The sequence below is a fragment of the Pagrus pagrus genome, assembly GCF_965226575.1.
Source record: "Pagrus pagrus genome assembly, chromosome: 2".
Taxonomy (NCBI): domain Eukaryota; kingdom Metazoa; phylum Chordata; class Actinopteri; order Spariformes; family Sparidae; genus Pagrus; species Pagrus pagrus.
Genome location: NC_140186.1, coordinates 25414936 through 25438590, shown reverse-complemented (window position 1 = coordinate 25438590; position 23655 = coordinate 25414936). Strand labels below are relative to the sequence as shown.

At 42.2% G+C, this 23655-nt stretch overlaps 1 protein-coding gene across 1 annotated transcript; it reads left to right on the top strand.

Moving 5' to 3' along the window:
* Window positions 1-2610: 2610 nt before the first annotated feature.
* On the top strand, window positions 2611-23091 carry jupa (junction plakoglobin a). Its single transcript, XM_084364276.1, has 16 exons — window positions 2611-2741; window positions 14659-14708; window positions 15126-15296; window positions 15401-15645; window positions 16228-16466; window positions 16870-17071; window positions 17495-17639; window positions 17868-17971; window positions 18060-18398; window positions 18975-19127; window positions 19244-19363; window positions 19462-19612; window positions 20368-20489; window positions 20768-20807; window positions 21487-21627; window positions 22050-23091. The coding sequence occupies exons 2-15, from the start codon at window positions 14696-14698 to the stop codon at window positions 21618-21620; spliced, it is 2178 nt and encodes a 725-aa protein (XP_084220402.1). The 5' UTR covers window positions 2611-2741; window positions 14659-14695; the 3' UTR covers window positions 21621-21627; window positions 22050-23091.
* The last annotated feature ends 564 nt before the right edge of the window (window positions 23092-23655 follow it).

The window sequence follows — 23655 nt, the reverse complement described above, 5'->3', positions numbered from 1 at the left end:
TGGGGTGCGAGGCAGAGGAGGGAGCGAAACAGGCCAGTATTGTAGAGCAGGGACATCATATCAGCGTGTCCTGTCCTTGGAATGAAAGATTAAGGCGCACAGTGAGATTCATGGTCTGTTCACTGGGAGGTTACAGGGCAAGACTACAGACATCTTATTGACCCCTGCCCGGATAATATCCAGAGAATTTGATCGGAGGTATGTCGGACTTTGTAAAGATATCTATGATTCAACATATTACTGAGAAAGATAAAGAGAACATAAGCTCATAAGTGTAAGCAAGCAGCCTCTGACCTACTCTCACAGACAGAGAGAGAGGCACGCTTCTACATAAAATGATTTATAAAAGGAACAGACATGAAAAGATAGATATTGAATTAGCGCTGTAGCCAAAAAGATAGGTATCTTTGACAGAGTCTGCACAAGCTGAAGTGCCACATGAAGCCCCACTCTTTTAATTCTTGGCTAATTTTCAAAATAAAGAGGCTGCTGTGTTCAAACAATGACACCATTCATGTCAGTGCTGCCGCTGGGTCCACTGTCCAGGGATAGACTAGAGAAAGCCAAAACAAGTCAAAGGCATACAAAATATAAGGAAAATACACAGTTTTTATAGTAAGAAGTTGTGCAGGCACTGTCCCACTCAATGGATAGTCTAACAAACGTCAAGACCCTCGAGCAACACATGAGAAGAGTGTAATTTGGGCCTGAAGTGGTTTTTAAAGACAGGGGGCTGTCGGTCCACACATTCACCCTGACAAATATAATGGCCTATATAACCAGCAGTGGCCTTGTCCTCCTCCGTCCCTGTCTCTTTCATTTGCAGAGGCACAGATGATGACTGTCACAAAGGCCGCATAGGAGAGAGCGGTGACAATATGCCCCGAGGCAGGACACAGTATACAGCCTGACCTATCTGAGTCCATCATCCAGTCCGAGGGTGTCACATAGGCAGCAAGACCAGTTTCTTCCACTGTTTGATATTAACAGCACCATCAGAGTCTAGGTGGAGGGATTTCTTTTTTTTCTGCCTGTACTGGTCTGAAATGAGTCAACAATAAACAGAAAAAAGTTTTGCTGCTTGAGTGTTTTTCAATTGCTCTGTTTCTGGTTTTTGTCTGTGCAGGGAGGGCATGGATGTTGTCACAGTAGTGATCAGGGACATGCACAGTCAGTCCCCTGCAGATGAAATGGCCATTTTGTAGTTGTCATTTTTAGTTATCGACTTGTCGAAGCAAGAAAAGCACAGGTGTGACCAGTCATTTTAACAATGGCTCCATTCTATTAAATGTCCCAGTAAACCATGTCTTGACAAGTCAAAATATCTGTTGTGAAAATGGTCTATTGTAGGACCTCTGAGCCTCCCATGCATTCAATGGAAATTTTGAATGAAAAAAAATGTATATTCTTATGGCTATATTCAGACTTGAAGGCAGTCACGCGTTGAAAGAAGGTTTTGGTTGGAGGTGACTTGGAGTCAACTTGTGCTTCAGGACAAAATGAAATGTGATTTGCATTATTCTGTATTCTCTATATTCACTTTATACAACGAATAGTGAATGGATTAATGTACAAAGTAATCAGCAGATTGATAGATATTGAACACATTTGTTAGTTGCAGTTTTCACTTTAATTTTAGTGATCTTAGTGTTTTCACAGTCCAGTTTTACAGAAGCAACTGTAAAGTGATTTTTGGACTGTTGTATGTAACACAAAGGTTCAAATGCTTAAAAATCTAAATTATATATGAATAAAATCTCTGACTCACTTTATCTTGCTCTTTCTCTCTCTCTCTCTCTCTCTCTCTCCTGACCAACCCCTCTAAAGAAACTGATGTCAAAAAGGAAGAAAAACAAAGATTGTGTCAATCACATGACACAAACGCACATAATAGATTGCATCTGTTTCTCTGTAAGAAGCGTAAGCATCAGCCCCTCTGACTGCGTATCACTTCCCGGCCGCAGTGACTCATACTGCCGTCTGGTTTCGAGTTGTAATCAAGGTGTGGTCGAGTCCTTATACAGGTGCACGAAATGGTGGTTACAGTACATGCAAACACGCACTATTGTCATATCAACATGCCTGAGCAGCTCCTAACTCTTAACAGTTGAACTGTAACAAGCCTGCAGGTTTTCTTCTTCTACTCTGTCAGCAGAGACCTTCATATTTGGCTCAATGTGCTGGACTGTGTTGATGTATAGTATATATATCCTGTGGTGGGCTATATAGTAGCTTATGTAGTATAACTATACATGGGCAACCTATAGGCTACAGGTTAAGTTTGTTGGTGGATATAAATGTAAAAACATTTTATACAGATAAAGTTTAAAATTGTATTTACTCTCTTGTAGTGTTATCATAACATGCACTTAAAGCAAAGTCTCTTAAGGCTTTGCTGTGATGATCCGTTTAAAGTGTACTGCATGACAATAAGCGACAGTTTTAAAGAAGTAAACCTGCTGTTTGTTTGGTGACTACAGTTCCTAGTAACAATAAAAAAGGCGCTGTGACGCGTCTCCCGTTGAGGGTATAGCTGTGGCAGGGTGGGGTCGGGCCGGGGGGGCGGAGTCTGGGCTGAGGTGACGCTTCTTTTACTCATTTTTGTTCAGAGGGCTGTCGGCCACCAGCAGCAGCAGCAGCAGATTCAGTGAAAGTGAGGAGAAATACAGACAAAGTGTCCCGTCCCGGAGAAAACAACTCGGACCTGGAATAAACTAAGACGCTTCCGTGTGTTTCGACAGGTAAGATTCACTGCCTGTAGTCCACGGTTACTTTCTCCAACTGTTTTTTAATCCGTTGTTAAGTGTCTTTGTCACCGACGCGTACGTGTTTTTTTCTCCACTCTTTAGTCGTCTATCAGTGTCCATCCCGCCCTCTTTATAAGCGTGTATGTTTGTGTTGGGTAAAGTTCTGGTTACATTTCCCATGTTTTTGCTTACCTGGGTGCAAATCCATTCTTGTATTAGGAATTCATTTCCGCATGCCTCAAACTGGCCACTACAGGCTCCTGTGTCGGAGTCAACCGCGAGCTCTCCAGCCCCCAAAAGTAACACATTAAATGAAGGAATTCAAAGTTTTTCATGTTGAACTCGTTGTTTTTACTCGTCAAAGTGTAAAACAGCTCTTTCTGCTGAACCTTTATGACGTTTTTGGCCTCAGTATCGACCAATAAACTTGACGTCACTTGTCAATAGAGTCCCACAGTGGTGTCCAAGTATGCGTGCGCGCGTGTTTGTTAGTCCGCGTGCGAGAGAGGCAGGTGAGAAGGAGAAAGGCTATCATCTGTGTTTAATGTAGATCATATCTTTCTATTAAAAGACACTAATGGAGAGGTTTTTAAGTTTTATCAGAGTGCGAATCTCACACATTCAGTTTTATGACGGTTAACATGTTGGCAAGACAACCACAAAGCATTTATTGTTCCGACTAACTCATGAATATAAATGGGGACTATATAAAGATAAAGCTGAAGTGACTAATCCATCAGTCAATCCACAGAAAATTAGCTGCCAGCTATTTTTAATCGTTTAAGTCATGTTTTAAATCTAAAAGGGCCAAAAATACACAGTTTCTGATATCTGAATATAAAGTTTTTACATTTCTTTTATAGTCCTCTATGATTTTATGTGAAATACATTTGAGTTTTTACTGTTGGTTAGACAAAACAATTTAAAGATGTCATCCACACTGTTTTCTGACACCTTACAGATCAATGATTAATCAAGAAATTGGGGCTGGGCCTTGGGCTATATGGATATTTTATCGTTTCTGTGATAGCCTACTATATATCGTCTTAGATTGTGGGTATCGTTGTATTGTGATATAGCACTAGTGTTGTCCTTTCATTGAAGTGATGTCATTTTTTTCTTGACTTAGTTTACTTTCCACTTTATCCACATTATAGATGATTATTTATCAAAATCTCATTGTGTTAATATTGTGTGCAAGTACCAAAAGTCATCCCCACTATATAGTTTCTAATAGATATCAACATTTGGTAAAACTGATGTGATATTTGATTTTGCCTCTCAATCCTAGCATTCATGAAGTCCTTTGAGGAGATTTTAATATATTAAGAAACACATTTAAGGCCACCACCCAGCTATACAAGAAGTTAATTAGCAGATGATGACTGATAATGATAATAATAAATGTTAGCTGCAGTCTTAATTGCAGCTAAATTATATGAGCTAACACAACTGTAGATACTTGAATGATCTAATTGTGCATGTGGGAGTGACTTCTTGTTCACACGAATGTGTAATGTATGACAATGAATATTGAATCACATTTCTCAAATGTGTTGCTGTTACTATAGCCCCCATCCACTCCCACACTGCTGTCCATGCGAGCAGGGATGTCTCCAGGTGTTGCCAAATCTTCCGTGATGTCATTACTTTAGTCTGGTGATGCTCCAGATTTGACCTCAGGACTTTCTTTCATTTGATTTCATGAGTAAGTCTACTGAAATCAGCATCCATTTTAAATGACTTTATCTTTATCCGCTTTATTTCTTATCCGATCAAGTCATTTGCGGCGTCCTCCTCAGCCAACTTTAATATCTGTTTAGGTCAAATTTGACACAGGGTCACATTGGAATTAGAAGTTAAACAGCTTTTCTTCTCAAAACTGAGCCTCTGTCTCTTGGACCATTAAACACTAAAACACATTACCTGTTGTATTTTTGTTGAAATATTCAGTGAGATACACCATCACAGAGCATCAAGAATGAACTAAACAAGTTTTATGGTGTCCAACTTGCTTCTAGAGCAATGCATCCAGCTGAGCTGAGGCTGCTGAATGTGTGTCAGGATGAATAGGACATGGTGCCAATACTTTCTGCCAGCCAGGCCTCCACCGAGCTTGCCCTGTGTCATCAAGTAGTGCAGCGGCAGACAGCACCCTGGTTGGAAAGCTGTTCATGTCTGCCCTGGGGAAAGAGGGTGGATGGGTGGTGGGACGCGGCAGAGGGAGGAGGGGGGTGACTTACTGTAGATTTCGCAGCTACAGCTGTGGTGCGACAGTGATAATCTCCCCCCTCCTGCTTAATTCCGTGATACTGTCCTACATTAGCGGAGCAAGAGGCCGGGAGATCCTTCAGTTTATAAATAGGTCTACACTTTGCAAAGGGGATTACTGTATGGCATATATCCTGACCTCTTTGTTTAGCTTGAAGGATTTCTTTTCCTGTGGATTCACTGTCTTACCTCGTTTCTGTCTGTGTTCAGTGGTGCCTTACTGACTACTTTCCAGGGGCTCAGTTACAGCCACTCAGCGCACACGTCGTGTGACTTGCTCTGTGTTTGTATATCACCCTGCCTCAGTGTTTTACTGTTCCCATGGAGAGCAGGACGCATGGAGATAAAGTTTCAAGTCAGCTACGATAGGGGTCTTTGTGCTTGGAGTCAAAAGGGAGGTGGTGTAACGACATCAACATCACCATGGGGTGAACGTCCAGGAAGTCTTCAACAGACTATGCTGTGGACGAAACCTAAGGCGAAATCACAGTGATGCAACTAACAATTATTTATTGTTCATTTATCCGTCTAAAATGTCTAAAATTGGTGAAAAATGTTTATCAATGTCATAGAGAAGTAAAGACACCAGAAAATATACACAATTATGAAGCTGGAATTGGTGACTGACTTTATTTTCATGAAAATGACTATCTTAATTAATCAATTAATCCCTGCAGCTCTGGTTAATTTACTTTTAAACTAGATGACTTTAGCAGAAGTCCAGAGAAAGGGTTAATGAAACCAAGCCAAAGAATTTGGGGTGTCTTTGTCTCGGATGAATACAGCCGTTATTTAATTGGCAGGATCGTCCGAAAAACATCCACTCATGTAAAAGATTTCTGCTGTCACTGGCAAAAGATAAACTCAGAAGCTTCTAGCAGAGCACGGTGGCATAATGCTGAGCAAGTGATGCTGGCACTGCCCAGCTGATCCCTACCCATGACAGTCACTGACATGAATTATTCACCCGCAACAGTTCTCTTGGTCGGCTCAAACGAGGACAAGAAAATGCCCCTTACTTAAAATATCAAAGGCCTAATGGCTGTTTCTTCCCATCTCTGGCACTTTAAAGCTGTGTGAATGTGTGCCAGGTCGGTCCTATCGAGTCAGCTCCTATCAAAGCTCTGTCCAAAACACCCATGTGTCCGTCTAACAGCATGCTGGAAATAGCTGAATCCTCCTGATTTTGTTATGCATTCATTGCCGTTGATAATTTTTTCATTACTGACGGCGTCTCCAAGCAGGGAGGGAGTGAACTAGATTCCAGCACTGACTCAAAAGATAAACTTTTCACGGTCGGATGATTTGGCTGAGTTGTACTTCTCAGCATAGTGACTCCGATGAGGCCTGTGGTGTCTGTTTTTCTCCTCCTCCCTGTCCCTTAATTACACTTCTATGAGAGATTGAGAAAAGTGAGGGCAGCAAGGGTGTGGCTGAAACGGAAAGCAAGTCACCAGGGAAGCACGACTTGTTAGATGCAAAGCATGAAGAATGTCAACATCTCGCAAGGAAGTAAATTTTGCATAGCGTCACCGTTGAGTGGAAATCTCATAACTCTGTTTTTGGTTTGTTTTCTGTGTTTCACTGCTTTTGTCAGACCTCATGCTCTCATGGGTTGAGAAAGTTGTGCAACCCTGGGGCCTGTGAATTCTTTACAAAACACTGGATAAACTGAAAAATGCATGGGCGTTTTAGACAATCAAGGCTGCTATTCTTCCTTTTTTGTTCCTTTTTTAAAATTGGCATTTTGGGGGCTGACAACAGCAGTGTATGAGACACAACTGTCGTCAGGATGCATTCTGCAGGTATATGATAACATTTCTGTTTTAAATTGTCTAAAAACGATTACACGGTTGTTGTTTATTTTGCTGAGTTGTGTACTTATATTTTATGCAGCGGCATGTTTAATTTAGTTGCTTGTTGTTATACATTCCCCGGAAACAATCAGATATTTCAAAGAATGAGGAAGGAAGTCGACAAGCACAACTAGACATGATGTGAATAAAACTTTAAAACGTTCCCTCATCTGTGAACATTTCTGTCTGAGTCAGATTTTCATCAGCAATGCTGTTTTTTTAACAAAGACGACAGCATCTCCCATTATCCTACACTACTTGCCTCTTTTGTTGTGTTTTGATCAAGAGATCCCTAGAGGCAGAAATTACATACTGTGTCTTTTAGTGTTTCTATTTTCTTTAGTTGAAGAACAAACTGAACTTGAACTGTTTCCAGAGGAGTGCTTTTGGGTCTCTCTAGACTTTTGCCCCACTCTCAAAAGTGTCCCCCACCCCCCGCTCCCTCGTGCCTCTAATCTCCCTGAAAAATTAATCATCTGTCACATCGCCTCAGTGCTCAGCCGCACACCGATGCGTAGCAGTGGCAGTTCAAGAAATAACTCCCTGTCAGGCCTTTATTAAACAGAGCTTTGGATGCAGCATTGGCCACCAAACTTGGCCGGTGAACACACAGAGCCATCTTGATGTGCTTCAGCCTTTTTGGTCGCATCCAGTCGGGACACTTGAGACCCGGTTTCCTTTTCACTGTGACAGCAGTCAATAGGACAATGCGGCTACTCTTTTCCTCTCTACCCCAAACAAAGTTACACAGAGGCTTTCTGTGCTGTATCAGAGACTCAGTTCATCCTCTTCCTTCCTACCGTCATCCAAACAACATGGAGAGGGGGACATCCTTCTCACTGTAGGGGCAAAATCACTGCACCAAAGAACCTTTTCTTTACATGCCGGCCATCAAATGTTCAAAATGTTCAGTTTCATTTTTTGAAAAGTTGAACAATATCTATCCATTTAATCTCCTTATCTTTATGATTCATTGTTCTCCTGACAATCATTAGACACCTTCAGTATCAGACATGTTATGGAGCATTTTGTGAACTTTGTTGCTTTGCAAATGAAGGTTTATTACCACACAGGGTCCACCCCTTTTTTACTCCTTCCCTCATTCTTTATCAGCTTCATGTAATCTGATCCTACTCCGCACTCGGGCACCTCCTCCGAGACAGCTCGCATTTCCTTTGATTCACAGCGAGGTCCCGCAGGGAGTAAACAACTGCACACAAGTTTACAGCCACTACACAACTTCCACCGACTTAATTCAACTCTTAAAAGTAGCTGCAGTGAATCCACTGACAGATCTGGGGCTATTGGCCATTCTGCTGCTTATTTTATTCACTGGCATGCTTATTGTGGTCGACTGTGTTGTTGGGAATGTGTCCGGATTAGGCAAGGAAGGGGAGCACACTGGGCTGTATCTGCCACGTTTAGAAAAATTCAGTTTGTGTGCTGCTCAAGTGCACACCAGCAGCAGTATCTCATTGTCTGTTCTTTCTCTGTGGGCTCTTGGCATGGCCGCGCTGCTGTGGTCTGGACTTTATCAACTGCCTGTTACAGTCAATTGACAAATGTTCTCTCGCCAAAAGTGAGTTCTTTTTACAAATTGTGAACTTGGAGCTGTTTTCTTCCTGAACTTTATGTATGACAGTGATACAGCCCGTGTACTTTGTCACCATAGTTTTGCGTCTACATTACGTAGGAACTGTTGAGAAATTACAGCTTTTCCCTAATGAACTTCCCCTCTCTGACCAGACGGCCCAGCAGTGTGGGTGAGTCAGATCATTTTGACCACCACTTCCTGTCACCCACCACAATAAATCCATTAGCTGTGCACCACTTCACATCCTCTCTTATTGATTTATAACAAACTGCTATCCAGTTAGCCTCTGCTGCCTCCATTACAGTGCCATAACGGCTATTGTCAGACGACTGGGGGGTAAGGGATGTGTCGTTTGGGGACCAGGAAGGCTAGTCGGGGTGTTAAGCTGTATCCCATTGGGACAGCTGAGCCCCCGACTCTGTGGAGAAGAGATGCAGAGAGCACAGTGTCAGATGGAAGCACCGGAGGCTCAGCTGGCTGCTCTCCCCATTTACTGTGTCAGATTGGGCCATGTGAGTGCACAGTGTTGTGTTAAAGAAACAGTTTATTGTAAGAGGAGTGTGTGTTGCATGTCAGGGGACATATAATTGACAGGGTGTGTGTGTGCATGTGTGAGTGTGGTAGTGGGCGGGCAGCTTATATGTCAAATAGTTGATCTGTGCAGATGGTGCAGGAAGCTTTACAGATGTGTGGTAACATAATCTGCTTTATTTGCGTGTCAGCCTAAACATGACATTAGCAAGCCTGTTAGGAATCACAGAGCACCAGATGAGGTTAAGTTTCTACAACTGTTATAGTGCAGAGCTTATAAAGAGTTAAAAGATTGAAACACTTGCATGTCTGTATGATAAACATGAAGGAGACAGCTTGGCTTAGTTTAGCTTAGTTTAGCTAATTTTAGCATAAAAGCGACAAAGTTGTAGTTGTGCAGGGGGTTATGTGCAGGACTATTTCTTGTTGTTTTTCTTTGATCTCTTAAGAATTAGACAAACAATATATAATGTGTTATTTAGTGAGCTTTTAGAAGTGACTGTATTTGTATTTCATAGATTTATTAGATAAACAAAGATGTTGCCTATTCAGTCCAAAGAGAATTGCTCGCCTGGTGCATCTGGCCACAAATTCTCTAGCTTCTAGTTTTACTTCCTGGTTGTGCAGCCCACTGAATATGCCCAGTAGATTTTCTCCTGCTGACCCCACCTGCAAGTTCCCGCTTGGCCCTTTGACTTTACATTGTGATGATGTCACTGATTTACAAATTCAAATACAAAACTTCAATGGATCAAAAATTCATAATGAAGAGAGTCATAGTTGTAATAATCTTCGAGTTGTCCTGTCAACAGTTTTTCAGATGTCGCTGTTATAATTGTGCTCTATGGGGAAAATGTAGGTCTACATAGTGGATTCATGTTTTGTTTAGCTGTTTTCTCCTGTTCCAGTCTTTATGCGAAGCTAAGCTAACTGGCTACCTGCCCTAGCTACATGTTTAACAGACAGAAATGTGAGTGGCATCAACCTTCTCATCCAACTCTTGGCAAGAAGGCAAATAAGTGTATTTCCCAAACTTAGCCTTCACATTTGATACTATTTTTGCAAGCTTAATCTTCTCAAGCAGGCATGTAAAATCCTAGCAGAGCCCTGTGACATGTTATTTACACCCCTGCCTGCCAAACAGGCATGAGGCTAAATAACAAATCACTGCACACTCTGTAATGTATGTTAGGAGGCACTCTGGAATACGACCAGAGTGCATCTCCAGCCCCCTGGGCCTCTTCCCTGACCTGATTGATTCCTGCTGTGACACAAAGAGGAGCTTAGACCAGCAAAGTCAAATTCTGGCCTGCTGGGATGTTTTTCATATCTCCTGAGTTTGTAACTGACAACTTCTCAATTATTGGAAGGATTGACGAGGAGAATAAAATGACACATCTACAGTTTAGCCCCTCTAGCCATTAGGTGTATTCAGCCTCACCCAGATCACTCCCTCTGATGCCACACCCTTGTTGAGAGCCTGTCACTGCTGGGGAGACACTCCCTGTCTGACATGCCTGTGGAGGGGGCAGGACAGTGAAGCTGTTCTCATGATTGAGAACAGCGTTACTCATCTATCGTAACAGTAGCAAGATTTCCTCAGTATCTGTTAGTTTGAGCAATGGATGAGTGAGTCAGCGAGAAGTTTAGAAGTGTGAAAAAGTTTGCACTATTTCTAACACAAGATTTACACACGGACAGACTGAATATACTGTGTTAGTGTGGAATGTCACACCAGCATCGGGCGCTGAACAGTATCCGTCTCTGCTTTTCTGTTGCAACTCGTTTGCTGGCAGCTTTCACTGATCCACATTCCTGATTTTACTGTGCAGGGGTTGGTTTTTTTTTTTGGTTTTTTTGAAAGAAGCTCCCTAAAGTCGTCCACAGAGGCTGTTGCTTAACAAGAGAGTGGGAGATGATGGGTGTGACATTTTGCTGAGCAAGGGAGTGTGGCTTCCATGTAACCATGCATTTGTGTAGGTGGATGGATACCGATGTTTGTAATGATGATGACAGAGCAAGGTACAGTGAGAGTGAAAGGATGCATCACTTATTAACTGGAAGAGGGCAAAGTCCAGTCAGAGATACACAGCGCAACCAACAGCTTTTAGTCGGCGCTGAATAATGGGGGAGGGATCAGTAAGATGAGCCTTGCAATACTGCGCTTTACTTTGACCTGAACATAAAACATATCTTTTTGTATAATATGATAAGTTTTTGATCTTGTTTTCATCATTTAAAATCAAATCTTTAATGATTTTCTTGGCTTGGATCACACTCAGCATGTGGGAAAGTTTAAAAAAAAATAAACTGGAGAAATCCTACGAGCCAGCAACACTTATCAGCAAACAAGTGAGCATGGCTCAGACATCAGATGGGTCAACAGATAAAACGCCCACAGTACAGTGCCTTTTGGTTACCTAGGCGATACGCGGGGCGTGTCGCGGCATTGCAACAGTTGGCTGAACCCACTGCCTCGCCCAGGAAAACAAAGACTACACAAACACAGCCCCTGATTTACAGAGAACAGGAAAGTTCTGTGTGTACATGCTGGAGTTCTGCATTTAACAAAAAAGTCACATGGGCTTTGTTTTATATCAGCTGTGTGTGTGTGTGTGTGCGCCTTCAGCAGTGAGTCAATAAAATGTTTTTGGTTTTTTTTTTATTGTCTGGTTAATGTCAATTTATTCCCATTGTCGTGCTGATCAGTGGATAGCCAGTAGTCGCTTACCATGTTGTCGAACAAGCTGCTCATGCTTCTGTGAGAGGCCACACCTTGCCTCAGAGAGGTGGGAATACACGGTGATTATGAGCACAGTTTCTGCCTGTGCCCTTTCGCGTCAGAGAATCGTCTGTAAGGTAGCATGTAACTGCAAGCACAGACAGTCCTCTGGGGCCCGGTCCTACAGGATCTGGTGCCAGACCGACTACAGCTGAAACTCGCTGCACTGCTGCTCCCTGAAAGAGTCACATGTTAGAGACCTGAGAGCAACATCAGGTTCAGGTGAGTTTATTTTGAACATGTGCATATTGACATCATGTGCAGTAGGGCTATGTGATATGGCCTAAGTATAATATTGCATTATTTTTAGGCTGTATCATGATGCACAATATATATCTCGATATATCTCCTCAAAAATATTTCCTAAATGTTAGGATTGGACGCCAAAATCAAACATCACGATATCTTTAACAAATACATCGATAACGATGTTGCGACAGTGTTGTAGGCATGACCGTTGTTGCTTTCACAAAATATTAACACAGTGAGATTCATTGATAGATAATCATCAGTAATGTGGATACAAAGGCAAGTATTAGAACGAGTACAACAGTCTGGTCACTTCAGAAAATTACATCAATTTACCATAATGAGGCCTTTAAAACCAGGAAAAGACAACACCTAAGCCATATCAATACCACAAATCTGTAACAATACCACAAATCTGAGATGTTTTACGGTCTCATATCATGATAACAATATGATATCGATTAAATTCAGAGCCCTAATGTGTCGCCCCAAAAACATGTGGACCTTTACGTGAGTTGCTAGTCCATCAAATTGCCACAGAGAGAAAACTCAGGACAGACACCAACTAATGAGGAACATGCAGTGCACACGCCATTATAGCTTCTTCTTCATACAAACTGTAGTGTGAAACAAAGCCCTCCTGCTACAGGGACGCACACACACACCAGCACACGCAAACGGTATGATGCCTGGGGGAGAAAAAGTGGGCTGGGTCGTTTGAGGGCCTAAAACACAACACAACCCATCCGTATGCAAAGCCAGAGGGCAAAAAGTTGAGGGAGTGGTGCGTTTGCTCTTACATCAGGAACAGTTCCAGAGTAAGGCAGCGAGACAAAAGAGTTCATCTTTGTACAAATTCCTTTCCTCCAACCCCATAGATCAGCTCTCATTACAGCACTCACCACATTGTTAAGTTGTATGAATTTGTTCCATGATGTTTGAATGTGAGCAGACGTAAAGGTGGTAATTTAGGGGTTTATTGCTCATTTTGTGCCAGTTCAGCAGCTTGAGTTTGTGGCTCTTAGCCCCGACTTGTTTTATTACTTGTAAAAATGGAAGATAAGCGTAGTTGCTTATTGTTGGAATCGTAGCTATAACCAGCTGTCAGCCAAAGGATTGCAGTAATTTTCCCCTGTTTTTTGTCTGGTACAGCCTTTGTTTGTTTGCCTAGCCGTGTGCAATGCATCTGCAGAAATCAGCACACACCCTTACATGAACAGCACACACACACTCACACACGCACTCATATGCACAGTGCAGCCCTGCAATGGACTCCGCAAAGCCTCCTCTCACTAACAAACATCTGAAAACATAGCACAGTGAATGCATTGTGTTACATCAGTCATATGTCACATGCCGTGGCAAGCAGCCATTATGAATACATATTTTTTTGTGTGTGTGGTGGATGACATTCAGGCTGCAGAAACCAGGAAATAGAAAACATCCATCCATGTTCTGACACTGAAAGGTTATTTTGGGTCTGTGGAGCCTCAAAACAAGGAAGTCTAGAAAGATTAGATCAGAACATAAAGTAAGGTGTTGACGGCTGCAGCTGATGATTATTTTCATTATTCATTAATCTACTGAATATTTTCATGATAATTGATTAATTTAGTCTGTAAAATGTAAAAAAAAAATTGTGACGTCTACAAATTGCTCCTTTTGTCCAACCAGCAGTCCAAAACACAAAGACTCTTCATTTACTGTCACAAATGACAAAGAAAAGAAGCAAAAGCTTACATTTAAGAAGCAGAATTTTAGGTTTATTTTGTTTCAGAGGTGCATTTGATGGTAAAATCCATGAAAATGTAGGCACAGTAGACCAGTGTGAAAGATTATTTTACTATTTGATACAGTAAGATTTCTGTGTGATGACTGAGAACCTGACTAATGTAGCGAGAGGAATGTGTTTTTATCAGGAAAGCAAGATCATGTAGGAGGTGTAGGATAAACTTGCAACAACAAGTCAGTGGCAGTTACTCAATCTATGGCACAGTATTAAAATATAACTACACAAGGTGCCTCAGTATGTCAGATTACTGGAAACACACTCACTGAGGTGTGTAGTAATATTCTTAAATAAGAAAAATGAAATTTTAAAAAAAGTTGAGGCGTTTTCTTAGAGATTAGGCTTGTGTGTGACGAGAAGTATACTCACTGTCTGAAGTCTCACACATACGCGCACACACATACTCACCCAGTGGAGTCGAAACCTGACGAGCAGGTTCCTTTTTGCCAAGCGTCAGCAGCGGGCTGCTCCCACTGCTGTATGGGCGGAGGCCCCGGGGTGAGAGGTCACTCTGAGTGGCTGGCATTCCTGACTTACAGCTGTCTCTCAGCCAGCTTCACCCTCACTGTCCCATGAGCCTCTGCTGCTGCTCTGTGTTGTCATTTTCAGGTCAGGGTGCACGGCTGGGAGGGAGGGGGGTGGGGAGCGAAGGGTCATCGGGTGAGCTGTCATACTCAAATGGCATAAAAAAAAATGGACGACAGTCTTGCGTAAAGGAGCACAGACCTCGCTGGAATACTTATTAATTCATGAAAAGAGGCATACGTAGCAAAGTTCAACAGCATCATTACAGCAGAAGAAATGTTTGACTGAATCTTGATTTTTATTGTGTTTTTTAGGATTGCTTCATTGTTGTTTTGATTGCGGGAAGCAAGGATGGAAATGCAGAGTAAGTGATTTAAAATTCAGCTCTTGTTTTTAAACAAATGTATTTTACTTCCATATTTTAATATTTTAATTTAATAATAGTGATTTTATGCTGGTTTTAGATTATCTTGTACAGTTTCCTATTGAGTTTTTATCTTCATCACCTCATTCTACAGTACTTTTAAAGGACACTGTTGAACATTTTGATCATGACCTTTCCTCATTCCAACTATTGTTCTCATATATTGTGGTCACTTCCTTTAATACAAAAATTATAATGAAAGGTAACTTCTGTAAAACACTTTCACTTTATGTGGCATAGAAGTTAAACAATTGGTTGACTGGGGAGGAAAAATATCCTCACTCCATGTTGATCAAACTTATTGATAAAATACTTGGATCCAACACCTCTGACATCTCCTCTCTTCGTGCTCGGCAGTGGGTGAGCGTGATAGCAGCATGGCGAAGGTGGAAGACTGGCAGCGGACCATGTATGGCTTAGACTCGGGCATCCAGTCCGGCGCCACCACAGTCACTACTGACGATGGCGATTACACCACTTCCAAGCATTACACCGTGACCACCACCACTGTCACAAGGGAAGAGCCAAGTAAGACAACAAGCCCGCACCAAACCACACAATATTATTACAATTCAACCTTTGTCTTTATTACATGAGTCCTGTGAAATCATCATCATCTCATATCTTGATAGACACGGAGTTTGTTACAAGAGCACAGCGGGTTCGGGCTGCAATGTTCCCAGAGACTCTGGAGTCAGGCACCACCATCCTGTCCACTCAGACAGACCCGTCCCAGATGACCAACGTCCAGCGGCTGGCTGAGCCCTCCCAGATGCTCAAGACAGCCATCATCCATCTGATCAACTACCAGGACGACGCAGAGCTCGCCACACGTGCTGTGCCTGAGCTCACCAAATTGCTCAACGATGAAGACCAGGTGAGGAACGCACAATGTTTTGGTAAATTTTGCCATTATTGGATACATTAAGGGTTAAGGGTCTACCTAATTAAATTGAGTTAGTTGACGCTGTCTTCTGTACATGAAGTCCTGTATATACGTACAGTATGTGTACGTGAATATAGATCTGTTATTTTTCAGGCAATTAACAAATTAGTCAACTGAAAATCAAAGAACATTTACAGCTGGCAGATGTTTAGGTTAGCTTAGCTTGGCTTAGTTGAGCATAGCTTAGCCTAATTTAGCACAAAGACTTGAAACAAAAAAGAAACAGCTAGCTTGGCTCTGTCCTAAGATTTAAAAAATGTGTTGGATAGTATACTGCGATGAAAAAATGACAAGACAGACTAGTCAGATACTATTTTAACAGCTGGCAACTAATATATTAGTTGTTGCAGCTACATTGTAAAATGGTTTATATGACGCCTTCATCTTGTACTTCAACATCAATATCACACTCTATTATAGAAATAACATTGAAACCAGGCAGTCCCTTTAAAGTTTATAGTTATTACTTCCACCAGTAAACAACTCGTCTTCTCCCCGTTCATTTCTCCTCAGGTGGTGGTCAGCAAGGCGGCACAGATTGTCAACCAGCTCACACGCAAGGAGGCATCTCGGCGGGCGCTGATGCAGTCCCCTCAGATGGTGGCAGCGGTGGTGCGGGCCATGCAGAACACAAGCGACATGGAGACGGCGCGGGCCACAGCCAGCATCCTCCACAACCTGTCCCACCAGAGAGAGGGCCTGCTCTCCATCTTCAAGTCTGGAGGCATCCCTGCTTTGGTCCGCATGCTCAGGTACCTCCGATTAAGGAAGTTATGACTTCAGTCGCTTCTGACTTTGATCATTGTCGTTGTCTTAGTTGGTAATATGTATTGGGAAATGTACTGTTTCTGATAGCATTGGCATGAAAAGCAAAGTTGCATTTCCAGGCTCATTTTGCCATTTTGTGCAAGTCATTATGAGGTATTTCCCAGTAAGAGCTTTTGACTCACTAGTAGCCTTAAACGATTTGCAGAGCAACAACAAGATCAATATAAGATCTTATTTAAGTGTATTCTCTGGAGTGTGTTGAAATGTAGGAGACTCAAGTATGAGAAAATCAAGCATCCTAAAATAATTGGATCCAACAAAAAAAAAGTAAACGGCTACTTAAAATTGTCACTTTTTCTTCTTAACACACCTGTTTCTCTCCCTCAGCTCTCCCATGGAGTCTGTGCTCTTCTACGCCATCACCACACTCCACAACCTGCTGCTGCACCAGGAAGGAGCAAAGATGGCTGTTCGTCTGGCCGACGGCCTGCAGAGGATGGTTCCCCTGCTGAATAAGAGCAACCCCAAGTTCCTGGCTATCACCACAGACTGCCTGCAGCTGCTGTCCTATGGCAACCAGGAGAGCAAGGTGTGTGTGTGTGTTTGTGTGTGTGTGAGTGTGAGTGTGAGTGTAATTATCGGTACACGCAATACAATAGCTGGTACACTTCATACCAGCCAACTTCTGTAATTTGAGACTGTTCAAGTTGTGGAGCTTGTGTGTGCATGTGTTCTGTTTTGGGTGTGGCATGAGAACAGAGTTGTTCAGGTGCTGGCACATGTATGGGTGTGGTTATCTGTCAAGAGTAATAAAATGAGTGAAGATAAACTGGTTTAGTTTATCTGCCTGGACAGGTCGCAGATTTGTTAGAGTTGTGAATTGTAAAACGTGAAGTTATAGAATCAAAGTTATTTTCACTCTATCTTTTAACTCTACTTTGTATACCAACGCATACTCACATAGCCTCTCTCTCTCTCTCTCTCTCTCTCTCTCTCTCTCTCTCTCTCACAGCTCATCATCCTTGCCAACAGAGGTCCTGAGGGTCTCGTTCACATCATGAGGAACTACAGCTACGAGAAGCTGCTGTGGACCACAAGCCGTGTTCTCAAAGTCCTCTCTGTGTGCCCCAGCAACAAACCTGCCATTGTAGAGGCTGGTATGTAATACATGTTTTCTGTGTGAGCACACACCTGTGTGTGTGTATGTGTGTCAGTGTGTGCGCTGCGTGTGTGCGCTTGCGTGTGTGTGCAAGGTAGTCATACAGGTGCGGCAACTTTGTGTTACCTGAGCTGTGGCTAATGGCTTCTTGTCAACCACATATCTTCATGACAGCTGATGAGATGTTGCTGAGAGCTGAGTAATCTGACTTCTCTGTTCCCTGCAGGTGGGATGCAGGCTCTGGGTAAACACCTGACAGGCTCCAGCCAGCGTCTGATGCAAAACTGCCTGTGGACGCTCAGGAACCTGTCTGACGCTGCCACCAAGGAGGTCTGTATCCACAATATCAGGTTTTTTTTAATATCTCTTCATTCGGCAGCAGAGGAACTTGCTAAAATCGCTCTCTTCCTGTTTCCAGGAGGGTATGGACAGCCTGCTGCAGGTGCTGGTGGGCCTACTCAGCTCAGATGACCTCAACATGCTCACTTGCGCCACAGGCATCCTGTCAAACCTCACATGCAACAATGCCCACAATAAGACTCTGGTCACCCAGAGCAACGGCGTGGAGGCACTGATCCACGCCATCCTGCGCGCAGGCGAGAAAGAGGATGTGACCGAACCTGCCGTCTGCGCTCTGCGTCACCTGACTTCACGCCACCAACAGGCCGAGGTGGCGCAGAATGCTGTGAGGAAACACTACGGCATCCCAGCCATCGTCAAGCTGCTCAACCAGCCCTACTACTGGCCTGTCATCAAGGTAGAGAGAAGGGAGGGGGAGGTTGAGTAGTAGAGGGTCAGTGAAATTTTAAGCTTGGGAAATGATCATACAATAATTAACTTTTTTGTTTTCATGCAGTTTTTTCAATGCTTTACAAAAAGTGAACAAAAAATGTAAATCATTCCAAATATCCATATGCTCAAAATGTCTCAAAGTGTTTTTTCCTACTAAGATGGTGGAAAGGACTCCAGACGTAGCTAGAGTGAAAACAGGTGGTTTGAGGGAACATAAGTTAAGGACTATGAAATAAACATATTGAGGAGTTAATGGGTTTGTTCCAAAGTAAAAAACTGGAGAAAAATGGTGATAAGAAGACAGATGGACAGAGGGGATGGCAGATCCGGCTGAAGGCCAGATTCTCCATCAGCCTAAGAGAGCATGAAATGAACATGACAGCAGGAACAGTTTGTTTTACAACAACAACGTTTCAGAGGACAAAACTATCACTTAGTAATTCTAACAGGAGCTGGAAGTTTTTGTTTGTCAGCTTTGTTTTACTTGCTGACCAATCACGGTCAACAGTATCATGACATTGCATCTCTTCCCCGCCTGAAGGCTGTGGTTGGCCTGATCCGCAACCTGGCCCTGTGCCCAGAGAACCAGGCTCCTCTGAGGGACTCTGGAGTGATCCCCCGTCTGGTCAACCTGCTGCTCAAATCCCACCAGGACGCCCAGAAACACGGTTCATCCGCCCAGCAGACATACCAGGTACATGAGGAGCTAGTTTGAAACGATGTATGAGATCACTGATTAACTGTGTATGTTTATTTATTTATTTTGTGTGTGTGTGTTGTTTATGAATTTCCATATCCTCTCATCTTTAGGATGGGGTGAGGATGGAGGAGATTGTGGAGGGCTGCACAGGAGCTCTGCACATCCTGGCCAGAGATCCCATCAACAGAGCAGAGATCGCCAACCTGCAGACCATTCCTCTGTTTGTTCAGGTAACAGAGGAAACTGAAGCTCTCCCACCTTCCCGCCTTGATGATTAACTTCCTTTTGTTTGTTTTGTTTGACTCATTTTCTTCCTCCCCGTCTCCAGCTGCTCTACTCTCCAGTGGACAACGTGAAGCGCGTGGCGGCGGGCGTCCTGTGTGAGCTGGCCCTGGACAAGCCGTCAGCTGAGCTCATCGACGCCGAGGGAGCATCGGCTCCGCTGATGGAACTGCTGCACTCCAACAACGAGGGCATCGGTAGGACACGTAGATAATGCACTGCGATTAGCTTACGGGAATATAGCATTTAGTCATAGGTGGAAAGCTTCAAAGTCAATTTACTCAAGTGCTGTGCTTACTGTCAGGGCAGTTTCCAGGTCCTTCGTTTTACATGACTATGCACATTTTGTGAAACTGTACTTTTACTCTGCTACATTTCAGCCTACATTTAAAGAAGACATTACAATGTTGCTGAGTTTAAACCACCTATATAGTTAGTTTGACAATATTCAAAGAATTTGTAGAGGTGAATACATTGATAATTCAACAGGAAACTTTCTACAGATATCACTTTGCGTTCACAAGCAGAATGTTTGTTACTTTAAATGCAATTTTAATGGGAGATATTTATTTATTCATGTCTGCTTTTACTACTTATTTTATCTCTATGATGTATCATTCTGCTGTAGCATTGCAAGTTTTCTTGCCAAGATTTAAATGCGAAGATCGATGTCACTCTTATGTCTGTACAGTAAATATGAAGAGAATACCATTTAGTGGCGCAGTTATATCAGGCAGGCCAGGGCGGTCCGTGGCCCCCCTGATATAATTGTTTTGTTTTCACTGTTACTTTATTTTTTAAAACTTTATCCTCTGGTGCAGTCCAGATTAAAATGTGGATTGTTTCTCTGTCAATATGCGTCGGCTATAACACTTTATTAATATTAGAGTATGAATAAGGATTGGGGTGTTATTGTGCATGGTTGAATGTGTCCTGATTCTTTCCCCCTCAGCTACCTACGCTGCTGCTGTGCTCTTCCGTATCTCTGAGGATAAGAATTCAGACTACAAGAAGCGAGTGTCTGTGGAGCTCACACACTCTCTGTTCAAGCACGACGCTGCTGCCTGGGAGATGGTGAGTGTCTGGCGCCCTCCACTGCCAGGACATGACGACTAAACATTAAAGTAGATTTTTAGACATTTTTTAAATCCCTTTAGCTCTCTGGGTTTATATCTTAGTCATCTCAGCAACTTCATATAATGCTGATAGCAGTTATAAAGTACATTCTGAGGAGCAATTCTTTTAGGAATCTTTATATATAATCTTTATTAATACTTTCATGACTATTAATAAGCTTTCTATATAAAGTGTTGACTTTATTTGACCTTTGCTCTCTTGTGACCTCTCTGCAGGCCCACAACAGCGTCCCCATGGATGGACCCTATCATGATGGTGAGTAACTATGACTGAAATGTGCACATACAGCACATTCCTCAGCACTGGGTCACTCCACCACAGGCAGTGACCACAGTGTTAAAATGCTGTAATGTGCTAACAGATTGCCTCCCTGCTGCAGCCTACAGATTCCATTTACCGTCGTCATATCGCAGCAAAAGAAATAGTTTATGTAGTTCGACGAGTACTCTGAAATGAGGCCTAGCTTGTTTTGTTTTTTAATCATTTTTCAAATCGGTCCTCTTCTGTCTTCTCCAACAGTATGTCACCTCAGAGGCTGAACCTTTGACTTTTCTTTGGTTTATTCTCGAATCATTTTCTCTCGAAACATCACCACTTACTCCTCACTGCCAAGTCTAAAAGGTTTTGCTCAATCAATCTCCTTCCTGGTGTGTCCTTATCTGTGTTTGAATCTTTCTCTTATTTCCCATCCGTTCCCTCTCTTGACTTTTCTCCTTGTATGGCCTTGGTATTTTCTGTCTGCATTCAGAGAAAAGAGACTCTTAAGGAAAAATGGATTAGCTTCTCCTTACTCGAGGACCACTGTGAGCCAAAAACTTGCCTAAAATGTTTTATTATGTTAGCTTTGGAGCACAGGGGAAGTTAAATGGCATAAGGTGTGTTGGTCCAGTGTGTAACAAGTAAAAAAACAAAACAAATGTTCTTGTTTTTGCAGAGCTGGATGTTGGTTTCCAAGCATATGGAGGGTATGGAGGTGAAATGCCAATGGACGGCATGGAGGTAAACATGATGCCAGAAGAATATGGAGGCGGCATGGCCTACGAGAGACAAGCCTTCCCCGAATACTGACCAAAAGGTACATTTTACTTTTTTCTCTTGCATTAAACATTGATGCTAATTAAGAGGTCATTAAGTGTTAAAAACATAAGTTATTTTTGAATTTGAGTGTAACACTCATTCATTAGGACTGAGCATACAGCCCCACGTCAGGTACACAACCAGTACATGTGACAAGAGTCACAGATAAAAGAGTACTCATAATATATTGTGAAATAAACTGTATAAGAATAGATGAAATTTAATTAATAAGAGGGAAGTCATGATTATTAAAAGTTGATTCAAAGTTAATAATGTATATAAAAAAAGGCTGAAGGCTTAAAGCCTGATATTTCTTTTCTAAAACATAATAACTTTTAAATAACCTGTCTGTGGAGAAGCTGTGCTTGAGAAGCAAGTTGAAGTTTTTTTTCTTATCACGTCCTTTTCCTCTTCTTATAGACCCGGAGGAGTGAGAAAGGTGGAAAAAGGAAGCGGAGGAGCTGATGTGGGACATAATGGGACAAAGAAGAGAATATAGTCGTCAGTAGAGATTATTCCCTCTGCTCTCAGCCTGATGTAATATATGCAATTATCACTGAGTACGGGACTCATAATCTTAACAGGGCTCAACTTTGTTTTATAGCATTATTTTGCTGATTATAATTCTGACAGTGACGATGCTTGTAGGTTTCTGTTAGAGAACCTTTTAAAAGTGCGTGTGTGCATGTGAGTGTGTGTGCGTGTGTGTGTGTGTGTGTGTTTGCGTGTGTGTTTACGCTTTTGGGTGGGTATTCTATGCCAAAGAGATTTTATTTTGTGATGATAATCATGTAGCTTCCTTTTTTTATGAAAAATAAAACAAAAGAGGATAATAGTTGAAAACACTGCCAGAGGTGGCTCAACGTGCACGGTGCACCTGCTCACCGCTCTGTTTCTTTTCTTAACGCCTTTGTAACAGACACTGCTGTCTACGCTGTAGTTTTGACACTATATACTGTCAACTTTCTCCCGCTGTGACCCAACACTAAGGAGTCGGCGGCACTAATTCAGTAGGAGTGAACCAACGAGGAGATGTGGGGGTCTCTGACGGACCTCTGAGAGAGAGCAGGGTAGGGCTGCTCCCCCGCCCCCCTTCATGTGATCAGCTGAAGTGTTAATAACTTTTTTGGATGTTTGTTTTTTAGGAATAGTTTCTCATCTTTTATAAGTTATTCAGTGGGAAAGGTTCACATTTCCGGCATTAGCAGAACATTAACAAAGATGTCTTTCCTTCTAAACTGAATATTAAAGAAAAGATCATGTGACTGTGATCATTTGCAACATCGTAGTTTCACAGATGTGTTCAACCGGTTGATTCATTCATGAGTCAACAGGTGAGATAATGTAGTTGGGGACGGCCCTACAGCTGGAGCAAACTACTGACAGGGAAATTTGTCTTTCTACTTAATAAGAGTTTTTACTGAAATTTTGTTTAATAAAAATATAGGATATATTAAACATATTGCGGTGTCTGTTTATTGAGTTAAAAATCTGAAATGATCTGAACCTGAAATGATCGGAGCATTGTTGTGATATGTTTGGCTGAACTTCAGCTCCTTTGGTCTGCCTGCCATCCTGCATTTCTTTTTATCATTAATCAGATTCGTTCCAAAGTCTCGATGGTGTAAAGTACAGTATCTACAACACAGTTTTATACCCTGAGATAACCGTTCATTGTTGAGTGCTGTGCTTGAAGTTCTTTATTCTCGGACCAGTTGCTATATTGTGGCCTCAGGTGGAACAGGTCCTTTAAAGAGGTGGTTGAAAACCTTCATAAGAAAATGTTACTAGCTTATACATTCCACTGATATGATGCAGTACAATTCAAATTTAGTCTCTGAAACAGCTGGAGGAGGTTTAATTTCTATGATCTGATTAATCAGATGAAACTCAGTCATACTTTAAACCATAAACAACATGTTGTTTCCTTGTTTTAGTGTATGAATGTCTTGTTATAATTCTCAGTAATATGAAAAGACAATTTGGTTTACATACAATCCTTTTCTCCTGTGTTAATATATTTTTG